General features: G+C 32.5%; 1 protein-coding gene and 1 non-coding gene across 2 annotated transcripts; one reads left to right on the plus strand and one right to left on the minus strand.

Moving 5' to 3' along the window:
- Nucleotides 1-1153: 1153 nt before the first annotated feature.
- Trnas-gga lies at nucleotides 1154-1227 on the plus strand. Its single transcript has one exon. It is a non-coding gene; the product is annotated as a tRNA-Ser (tRNA).
- Nucleotides 1228-1544: 317 nt separating this feature from the next.
- Nucleotides 1545-2923, minus strand: LOC124457106 (putative nuclease HARBI1). The gene is made up of 2 exons (XM_047007396.1): nucleotides 2805-2923; nucleotides 1545-2649 (listed from the first exon to the last, which is right to left on the minus strand). Exons 1-2 carry the CDS (start codon nucleotides 2921-2923, stop codon nucleotides 1545-1547), a joined length of 1224 nt encoding a protein of 407 aa, XP_046863352.1.
- Between the last annotated feature and the right edge of the window lie 9168 nt (nucleotides 2924-12091).

A 12091-nucleotide genomic window follows, 5' to 3' on the forward strand; every position in this document is an offset into this window, starting at 1 on the left:
TTCTGGAAGAAATGCTGCACCTGTTCCTTCGTAATTCGCCAATTTTGACTGGTTAACAATGCATATCAACCAGAGAGCTAATACTTCAACAAACATGTCATTTATTCAGGTAGACAATGGCGATGAAGAAAGTATGACAGGTTTAGACAGGGTAATTACAGATGTTGGGGACGTTGAAGAAGAAATCGATGATTGTCAAAGTGCGAACTCTCCACTATCATGCTTATCAAGCCCCAGTCCAGTCTCGTTTGAAAGCGAATTAAAAACAAGACCACTAGCTGAAAAAATCAAAATAAAATCAAAACGTCCTTGGAGTGGAAAAAAATCAGCGGACGAATTTCATTCTGCCATTTTAAAAACAGCAACATCACTGGCAGGAGTAGCAGAGAGGGTATTACAAAAACCAGAGGCTGCTAAAAAGAGAAAATATGTAGAGAATGATGATGAAGATACTCTCTATTGCAGGAGTATTGCACAAAGAATGAAACGCTTATCTCCAAAGATGAAGGGATATCTAAAACGTCATTTTGAGCAAGCATTGTATCAAGCAGAATTTGGTGGTTAGCCATTTCCAAATGCAAATGTATCAAGTTTTTCTGGTCAGCCCATGCCCATTCCAACTGTGCCAGGTGTTCCTGTTCATCCAATTTCAACAACTATGCCTGTTATGCATTCTGTGAGCTTGGCTCATGGGTGCTACAATACATCAAGGGATCAATATACTACCAAAACAAACTCAAGTGAAAGCTTTGGTTACTCTGCACGTGATTATTTGGCAAAAGGTGACGAACAGGGACAATATTTAGATAATATTCAAACAAATGAAAATAACAAGTTCATTGTTACATAATTACACTATGAATGTTTTTATGCAGTGCGGTGTTTGAAATTAAATGAGATATGATCTTCGCACTTAGCTGGACAATTTAAGCAATCGTCTCAGGACCTGAAAAAATCAGGTGACTCAACGGGATTCGAACCCATGACCTCTGCGGTGCCGGTGCAGGTCCTGAGACGATTGCTTAAATTGTCCAGCTAAGTGCGAAGATCATATCTCATTTAATTTCAAACACCGCACTGCATAAAAACATTCATATGACATTCATTTCACGAGAAAACATGAGCCCAACAATATGACCTGCTCACCACTGTGTGACTTCATAGCTCAGTGGTCAGAGCACTGCACCGGAACCGCAGAGGTCATGGGTTCGAATCCCGTTGAGTCACCTGATTTTTTCAGGTCCTGAGACGATTGCTTAAATTGTCCAGCTAAGTGCGAAGATCATATCTCATTTAATTTCAAACACCGCACTGCATAAAAACATTCATATGACATTCATTTCAAGAGAAAACATGAGCCCAACAATATGACCTGCTCACCACTGTGTGACTTCATAGCTCAGTGGTCAGAGCACTGCACCGGCACCGCAGAGGTCATGGGTTCGAATCCCGTTGAGTCACCTGATTTTTTCAGGTCCTGAGACGATTGCTTAAATTGTCCAGCTAAGTGCGAAGATCATATCTCATTTAATTTAATAATTACACTATCTCGTATTATTAATTCCACAACTGCTAACATGCTGTAGCTGCCAAGGTAATTCACCAACAGGGCTGTTGAAATAATGTTTAAAATTATTCCTTATGTTGTTTGTCTCAAATGTATATCTGTTACCCCCAACACGATTAAGCTGTCGGAATCCCCATTCATCTCCTTCAACCTCTATCCTCCATCCACCAGGCACAATATTTCCAATGTTGTCTTCTGTATCAACAAATCCTGCAGGAATGTATGATGCATTTTCTGTCAATCGCAAATAGTTATGAAGGCAGACAGATTTTTGAACAATCTTGTTAACCAACTGAGGACTGCCTCTTATTAGTCTCCCAAAAATTCTCCACTTCGCTGACAGAATGCCAAATGCATTTTCAATAGTGCTTCTTGCTCTTGAAAGTATGTAATTGAATACCCTTTCAAATTCTGACAGATTTTTCCCAGGATATGGCTTCATTAACCATGGTTTCAAAGGGAAAATATCATCACCAACTAAAACATAAGCGAGATTGTGACCTCCATGAGTGGAAGAGCTTGGGAGATGCATTTCTGAGGGATGGTCTTCAAAACATTGTCCGAGCTCAGATCTTGAAAGTACACTTGCATCATTTGTGCTCCCAAAATCTCCAATATCTACAATTGTGAAGCAATAATTTGCATCGCATACGGCTAATAACACAATACTATGAAATCCCTTGTAATTGTAGTATGCGGATCCAGCATTTTTTGGGCAGTCCATCATAATGTGCTTCCCATCAAGTGCACTAATACAGTTTGGGAAGTTCCATTCCTTCTCAAACTCATTGGCAATATGCAACCAGTCACTTTGTGTTGCTGGAGTTTTAAGATATTCAATCTTCCGCACTGCCCAAATTGCTTCACATGCTTCCTTTATTATTTTTGACACAGTTACTCTACCCATTCGGAATGAAAACGAATGTGATTGTTGAGAGTCACCAGTAGCTAAATATCTTAAAGTAATCATTAATCGCTCTGCTTCAGAGATCGCTTTTCTTGATCGACATTTTCTTTTGGCTATCAGTGGGCCAAAAAGTGAGAGCAAATGCTCAAAACGTTCTGCTGTCATTCTTGTGAATCTAGAAAATGTGAAATATTGACACATTTTTATACTTTTACAATGCATTAAAGAAGCTAGAGAAGTGAAAGTAAGTATTCCATGACATATGACACACAAGACCTACAAAATTAAGAGCGTAAATGTAATATAAGTACAATACTCATACACTCATACCTGAAGTAAAATTCTCGGTCGTGAATACGAAGCTCTCTTACAAGGGTATGATAAGCTCCTAACTCCTCTCTCTTCTGATAAATTCTCCTCACCCAAAATCTATGTTTTCTCCTGTTCATCTTGTCTCGTCATCTTCGTATAACAGCAAGGATATATAGCATGCTGGACGCCAAAATCAACAGGCTAGCTCCAAGATTGTTTTCTTCCGCCATGTTTGTTTACAGTCTTGCGATGCAGCTATTGGTTTAAAGGCGATTATATGGAAACGTTAAATCATCCTAATCGTCTTAATCGTCCCAATCGTCTGAACTTTATGGAACGATTCGGACGATTATATGGAAACTAGGCTTTAGTGTCCATATGTGTTTGCTGAGTTCGGTGAAGTTTCTTAGTTTTTTGTGGCGGAAAGAGGCAGTGTGGCTCCTGTGTCGAGTCTTAAATTCGTTTTCTGCAAGTCCGATGTAGGTCTCAGTTGTGTTAGTGTCCAAATGTTTAACAGTTGCTTGTTAGATTACAGATGATTGTAGGCAGTTTCCGTTAAGTGGACAGTTTTGTTTTTGTCGGCAGTTGCTTGTTTTAGTTTGTGTATTTTTGTCATTGATGGTGTCATTAGTATTGTCAGGTTCTCTCAATATGCGTTTGTTATGGTTATTAATAATATGTTCCATATTGTTAATGCAGCTGCAACTTAATTTAATTGTGTTGCGGTTAAATAGTTTTCTGAGTTTGTGGTCTAGGCGAAAGTGCTTGTCAATTAGTGAAATGAATTTGAGGCCGATGTTTGTGCTCATGTTTTTGCTGTATGGTGGGATGTACCTGAGTATGTTATTTCTAAGTCTGTTTTTCCGTTTCGTAGTAGCGTTCGGGTCATATTTAGTGTGTAAGGATAGCCATTTTCGCCAAGTGCTTTTTGGTATGGAGGAACTGCTTGGTAGAATGATGCTCCGTCGGATGATAAAGATGAAATGCGTTTGTTAATGGTATCGGGTACGCTCTTTGTAATGCTTGGAGGATGGTTGGTTTCGTGGTGTATGTATTGCAAAGAGGTGTTGGGCTTAGTGTAAGGTCGATGGGAAGAATTCTTTAGATTGAACGTGATGTCGAGGAAGTTAATGACTTTTTTGTTAGCTTCGATAGTGATACGCAATCCGTTGTTGTTAATTTCAGATTTCGTCGGGCTTATTAGTCGGCATGTGGGTTTATTTGCGAAATTCGGTTTGTGATCTTTGAGTGTTATGAATGCGTCTTTGTTAGCGGTGGAGTCTACTCTGTCAGATGTACCCAGTTGTGATGTGATATTTTTGTCTTCGGTGTGAATGGCTTGTATTGCGTCGACGTTTATTTTCTTGTATGACTTCGAGATATTTTGTTGTAGGAGGTCGTTGTATGGTGGCTTGTTTAGTTTGTAGAAGTTTGTTGTTTCGTCGGCTGCGATAAATAGCTGTGGTGTTGTCTTTTATTTCGGTGAGAAATGCGTTTTTCCTTTTTTAAATTTTACTGATTGGATCATCTTCATCATATCGTTTCCATAAACCCACCTGCCGACGAATCAATCCGACGAAATCTGAAATTGGAAAAATTAGAAAAAAAATGTTTGACAGAATAAACAGCAAGATCATAAAAGCCACTTCGCTGAACCAATGGAAAAACTCGTCATCTGTCATCAAGTGGTTCAACTACATCAAACACAAACAAAATCTCAACTTCATATCTTTCGACATTTTAGACTTCTACCCATTTATCAACCAAGAACTCTTAAACAAAGCACTTGATTTCGCCTCAACCCACGAAAACGTCACAAACCAAGAGAGAAACATTATCATACATGCCAAGAATTCATACATCATTCACAGCCAACAACCATGGCAAAAGAAATACAACTCCACATTCGACGTGACAATGGGCAGCTTCGACGGTGCCGAGACATGCGAACTTGTAGGAAGCTATCTCCTCTCACAACTACAACACATCATCACTAACATAGGACTCTATCGCGACGACGGACTAGCCATTACTAAAGCAACACCTAACGAAACAGAAAAAATTAAAAAAGAGATATGCCGCGTATTTAACAACAACGGATTTCGTATCACTATCGAAGCTAACAAAAAAGTCATTAACTTCGTTGACATCACATTCAATCTAAAGAATTCTTCCCATCGACCTTACACTAAGCCCAACACCTCTTTGCAATACATACACCACGAAACCAACCATCCTCCAAGCATTACAAAGAACATACCGATACCATTAACAAACGCCTTTCATCTTTATGATCCGATGGAGCATCATTCGACCAAGCAATTCCTCCATACCAAAAAGCACTTGACGAAAATGGATATCATTATACACTAAATATGACCCGAACGCTACTACGAAACGGAAAAAACAGACTTAGAAATAACATACTCAGGTACAACCCACCATACAGCAAAAATGTCAGCACAAACATCGGCTACAAATTCATTTCACTAAATGACAAGCACTTTCGCATAGACCACAAACTCAGAAAACTATTTAACCGCAAAACAATTAAATTAAGTTACAGCTGCATTAACAATATGGAACATATTATTAATAACCATAACAAACGCATGTTGAGAGAACCTGACAATACTAATGTCCCCATCAATGACAAAAATACACAAACTAAAACATGCAACTGTTGACAGAAACAAAACTGCCCACTTAAAGGAAAGTGCCTACAATCATTAGTCATCTACCAAGCAACTGTTAAACGTTTGGACACTAACATAACTGAGACCTACATCGGAATTACAGAAAACGAATTTAAGACTCGACACAGGAACCACACTGCCTCTTTCCGCCACAAAAAACTAAGAAACTCCACCGAACTCAGCAAACACATATGGCCACTAAAAGACAACAACATCGCTCACGATAACTCATGGAGCATCATCACTCACAGCAAACCGTACAACAGCGCCAACAAAAGATGCAACCTATGCCTGGAAGAAAAATTCTTCATCCCCTACCAGCCACAACTATCATCACTAAACAAACGTAACGAACTTATCTCCTCTTGTCGCCATAGACACAAGGCACTTTTATCCAATCTGTAACCATACACTCAACATATTATGTAATTCTATCTTAATTTTTACCCTAACTTCCTCTTGTATATATAATCTAGCACATGCTTTTATATTCATTTAATATTATCAACTGAAGAGTGAGAAATCACGAAACAGGCTTGTTGGGATGAAATTGTAGTTTTTGCGTATTTTCTTCTTATCATCAATATATATATATATATATGTTATAACAATTGTACTACTTCTGCATAAATAAACAGATATCGCTTTCCATGCGTATATTTATTGAATTTGCTTACCTCTTATTCTACTTATTTATTCTTATTTTAAAAATAAAAATGAAAAAATGTATAAAAGAAAACGAAAAAGAGTTAAAAAAAACTCAAAAGTGAGGATTTGGTGAAGTAGCAGCATTTGCATTGAAAGGAATTGTTCCAGCTGTAACCGGTGGACTTATTATAAAAATTATTAAATAATGAATTAATAAGGGAATAATTTTTTTTGGTGAAGCAAAAAACAAAATGTGCAGAAGAAAAAGAAAAAGGAAAAATTATTGTATAAGAGGATCAATAAAAAAAATCAAACAAAATGGTAGTGGATATTTAAGGACAATGATAATGAAGAAAGAAAAAATAGAAAATTTGTATTTAATTAATTCCATTATAATTTGAAAAAAAATTCGTATTTATCAATTGCATTTTTTTAAATAAATAAAGTATCGTTACAAGTTGGAGTTTGAAAATTAAGATCTCTATCAAATATTACCCCCAATTGTTCAAAAGTTAGAAAACTACGTGTTGTTAATGCAAAATTAGGTTTTTCTAATTATTTATATTTTATAACTAGTAAACTTATAAAATCATGTAACAATATGTTACAATATTTACATGGCAATATATATGTCCTGCATAATCCATATAAATTTCTATTTCGATTAAAAAATTATAAATTACATCTTTATTACAATAATTAATTTATTTTATTCAATTGTGTTGAAGATTTTTTCACAAGATATATAAATTTTTTACATTACTAACATATTCAAAAAAATATCTATATATCCCAATACACTCCAAACCTAAATGAAAAGTATTTTTTGTACAATCTGAGAATCATGCAAATAAATGTTGAAATAATCGTATAAAATTCTATTCGTTTGCTTACTTACATTAATATAATGATACCTAAAACAAAAATTTTTATTAAATAAAAATAGTTTTTTATTTTGCATATAAACTATAGGCAGCCGATAAGTTGAAATTAGGTAAAGGCTTTCATTGTTTTTATACTCTCAACAACGTATTATCCTACTGTTCTATATAAAAATTCAATAAGATCTACATTTTTGTAGATGTTATTGCATTTTCATCATTTAAAAAAGATTTTAAATCAATTGAATGTTTTAAATCTTCTACAGTTGGTTTAATTTTTACACTTTTATTTTCGACGGAGTTCTTTTCATTTTTAATAAATATCTGCACACAAAATGCAACGGATATAACAAAGGATGCCCGGGATATTCCATTAATAAAATACCAAATGTTTGAATAGATAAAATATCAATATCATTGAAATATAAAAAATTTTATAAAATAACTCGTTAATTCTTTGGAGGTTATATAATGGCAAAAATCTTTAAAAATATATCAATATAACCAATTTTTTGCCCCTATGTTATCTGCAGAAAAATACTAATAAAAAAATAAAAAAAAACAAACCATTTAAAAATGAAATAATTGATTTTTAATAGCATATTCATTTACATACATTGTATAGCTAGAGTTAATATCAACTCTTGCTTTGTATTGATTATAATAAAAAATACAAGTAAGACCACCAATATGTCCCACACGACAAAAAATATAACCATCAAGTTCTATGACAGCACATTACTTTTGATATAGTGTTTTTCCATTAATTAATTTCAAAAAAATTACTAAAAAAATGTCATTAATTTATTTCAATTGTCTTCATAGGTTTTTGTCAGATAATAATTTTCGTTTCTGACCTTTCTTTTTGTTAAAATAAATTATATCATTGTCATATTCTTCTTCATATTCATCACTGTCATCATTACCATCTTTTTTTAAATGCGTATAAACTTTATCCAGCAATCCGTCGTAGTTTAATAAAGTACAATCCATATTTCTTTTTTGCAATATTTTTAATAGAAATTTGTTTTTAATTTGAAAATAATCTTTTCTGTGTATCTTTCCACGAATAAATTGAAAAAAATCAGTTTCAATATAATCAAGTATTAATTTTTCTAAGGTTAACTTGAACCTTACACAATAATTGCACATTTGGCAGTTTTGAAAATTACTTTCGCAGAGTTCTATAAATATCTTCATTACTCTATTTGTTTCAAAATAGCTAATGATTGTTTCCTACCAAAAAAATTAACATAAAAATATCTTATACTTTTTGAAAACCCATACCCTGATTTCTTAGATTATGCAAATAAAAATATTTAGCACTTTTTTAAGATCTTTAATATCACAGAAATTCTTTTCATATTGTCTAACTTTTATAATAAATTGTTTTTTCTTCCATATTAAAAATTCTGCGGGTAATTGATATACGTCTTTACCAGAAAATTTTATAATAAATTCCCATCCTCCAAAAAAATTTTCATCGGTATGATACAAATACTCTTTCAAATGAAGCATTAATCGTTTTCTATACCGTGTGATCATCTATAATTATTCCCATGAAATAAGTTACAATCAATTTTCTAACATATTTAAAAAAATAATTCGTAAATAAAATACAAATTGTATTAAATTCCTACCTGTATAAGTTTTTCCTTAATATTCTTCGACATAGTCTTTGGAAACAAACAAACACCCTTTAGCGTAACTAGAGACACTAATGCATTAGTGATAGTAAAGAATTACATCGTAAATAAACAACAAATAGTATTAAATGCTTACCTGTATACGATTTTCTTCAATAGTCTTCCAAATGGTCTTTGTAGACAAATAAACACCTTTAATCGTAACTAGAGAAACGTTAACGCAATCATGATAGTGAAAAAATCACCTAGTGAATAAAAAACAAATAGTAATAAATTGTTACCTGTAAACGTTTTTCCTAACTAATATTTGGAAACAAATAGCAAGTGGTGAACGATTTTTTAAATACTCTCGTTACAACAAAATACAATGTTTTTCCGTTTCACCTTGAACGTTCGTATCTACATCTCAATACAATGTGTCCCTGTTTGCTAGTTACCCTTGAACATTGAAGAACGCTATTAATAACTCAAACGAAACCCATTTGCTGTCATCGTATCAATTAAATATCAGTTAAATATCTGTGAGTGGTACAACCTGACACTGACTTCAACAGAATCGAAAATCTGCATTTTGTATTAAAGCAAGATACAAAAATTGTTTTCACCTCTTTAATGTATTTAGTAATCAGCGCGGTTTGTGTGATGACAAAAACCGCAAGTTTTAATACATAAATCATACTTAAATTCAAAACAGAACTGTGTAAATTCGAGAGATTACTAATAATATGTCAAACAAAATCCGTTTGCTGTCATCACATATGTTAAACAATTGTGTTCCATTGCTGTCATCATATTTATTAAATATTATCTTCAACAAAATCGAAATATAAGATTTGTATTAACATTTACAAATGTACTAACATTTACTGTATTAACTTTTTCTGTTTTTCGCATTTGTTTCGTAATTCTTTCATTCGTTTGATATAAACATTACACATATGAAAATATTGATGAACTTGAACTTGATCGTAATTTTTGTTTTTAGTTCAGCGCGTGCCAACTTTAATATGTCTTTTAATAATTCCTTGCGGATAGCGATGTCATGTTCACATTCTGCCATCTTATCATCTCTTATATTATAGAAAAAATTCCCTTCGTGTATCGAGGTCATTGTGATACACCACGTTAAACAAACCACATCTTAAACCCTGAACTACCATACTGTAATGTGCTATAACTCAAAAAAATCTTTTTTTTATTAAACATCACTGCGATTTGTATTAAGACAGAATTTGCAAGTTTTTGTTATATAGAATCACATTTTGATTCAAAACATAATTGTGTAACTCAATCAAAATCCGTTTGCTGTCATCAAATCTATTAAACAATTATCTTCAATACTTCTGGATGATGATGGAATCTGATATTATTAACTTCAACAAAGTTGACAATATAAGTTTTGTGATAAAATTTAGATTCAAAAATTTTTTTTCATCACTTTAATGTATTTAATACTCGTTTGTGTTATGACAAAAAATGGCATTTGTGTGATGTTTTGTGTTATGACAAAAATCGCGAGTTTTAACGATTGTGAAACAAGTAAACACAAAACCAGCATGTTTGTAGGGTCACAAGGTTATATTTGCACAAAAAAATTTGATCTATAAAATTCAAGCATTTATTTCATCTACTTCACTTGCAAACACACACTTATCGCGAAAGCAGTGAGAAACAAACGGTGAAAGCAAACAAAGAAAAATAGGAAAATTTCAAAGGGAAGAAATATTGCGATACAGAAGACGTCAAGCAAAACTTAAACAAGAGAATAGAAAAAAAATAAGAATATACAACCACATAACGAGAGAAGTTTGTGATGAAATGATAGTCTTTATTGAAAAAGAAGCAATTACATTTGAAGAAGTCAGCAAATCAAGACAAAGACAATTGGAACATGACATGAAATTAAATGAACTAAAGAAAAGACAAAAAGAAGAAAAAAAAAGGAAAAAGGAAAACGTAATTATAAATTGTAAAGATTACTTAGATTTTATTTTTTTAGATTAGTACATTTTATCGTTTAAACAAAATACTTCATGAACTATATTAAATTTATTCATAATAATATTTCACTTTGTCTTCAGTACCCTTTAATTGGTCTGTCATCGTTTTTTGATATCACACTCACCTTGAAGGAAGTCTTCGTCCAACTTAGCTTGTGCTAATATTAACTTTACTTGAGGATATTCTTTTATTTTTTCATAATCAGTTAACGAATTGTTTAACCAATCGCATTCATCTTGCAAAACTTTAATATCTTTTAAATATTCAATATGAATTGCTTCATTTTGCGCTAGCTTCTCTTTCAATTCATCATGCAAAGCTTGAATATCTGTTGAATATTCAATAGTTTTTTTTCACTTTGCGTTAGCTTCTGTTTCAATTTTTCTAACTAACTCTACACGTCAAGTATTTCTTTTCTTAATTCGCAAATTTTTTTATAATTTTCGCTAAGTTCGATTTTTACACCATCATCATCATCACATAAATAGTAAAATTTTCTTTTGAGCCAATTTAATATGCTTAGACTTGAATTTTCTGATGTAATTGGTCTTGAATTTTCTGATATATTTGGACTTGAATTGTCTGATGTTTTTGCAGTTGATCCTTCTGATTCCGGTGTACAAAACAAACTCAAATCCATTTTACGAAACAAACTTAACAAATATATGACACGTTAGTTCTTCAATGAATACAATTTCAAAGAACGAGTCTTTATATATGAGCAATAATTGATTTCTTCACAAAAAACGAATTTTATATAAAAAATAATTTTTTGTACGAAACCCCCCAAAAACGTTTAAGCATGCAAATATGAAGCGTTCAAGGTCATCATGCATATAATAACCATATATAATGATAAAAGCATGTAGTGATTCTTCATTGACGTCTCAAAAAATGCAAAGCATCCTAATTAGTAACTTCTAGACACTCAGTAACGTCAATAAAATTGAAAAGTCAAGGTTATGTTCTAAATTTAAGCAAAAATAGTATCAGATTGTACCAAGCACAACCAAGGGTATGTAGCAAGCTCAACCATGGGTTAATCATAACATAAATGGATGAAATGAAAGGAAATACAATTTTTAATATCAAATTTAGTAGTATATAAGAGCGCGCTCGTTAAAAATTTCTTTATTATCAAGACAAATGGAATCAAACGATTTATACAAAAGATTTTTACTTTATTTTAAAGATATAAGAAACAAAAAACGTTTTAGAAATGTTTATAAAAAGAAATAAATATAAAAAAAAATATGAAAAGAAAATCAAAAAGAGATCAAGTTCAAGAAGAAAATCATTTTCAAGAAGGAAATCAATTTCAAGAGAATGATGAATATGTTTCTCTACAAACACCAATACTGAATTGCATAAGTACTGAGAAAAACACTGAGAAAAATTCTGAGAGAACCTGCATCGAAAATCAAAATCATGCA

This window comes from Xenia sp. Carnegie-2017, unplaced genomic scaffold (genome assembly GCF_021976095.1).
Source record: "Xenia sp. Carnegie-2017 unplaced genomic scaffold, XeniaSp_v1 HiC_scaffold_6, whole genome shotgun sequence".
NCBI lineage: Eukaryota > Metazoa > Cnidaria > Anthozoa > Malacalcyonacea > Xeniidae > Xenia > Xenia sp. Carnegie-2017.

What these genes read in the sequence shown, in the direction of transcription:
- LOC124457106 (XM_047007396.1), bottom strand. Translation starts at nt 2,923, where the DNA reads ATGAACAGGAGAAAACATAGATTTTGGGTGAGGAGAATTTATCAGAAG. An exon ending in GACCGAGAATTTTACTTCAG is followed by an intron (nt 2,650 to 2,804) that starts GTATGAGTGTAT and finishes CACATTTTCTAG; the next exon opens with ATTCACAAGAATGACAGCAG.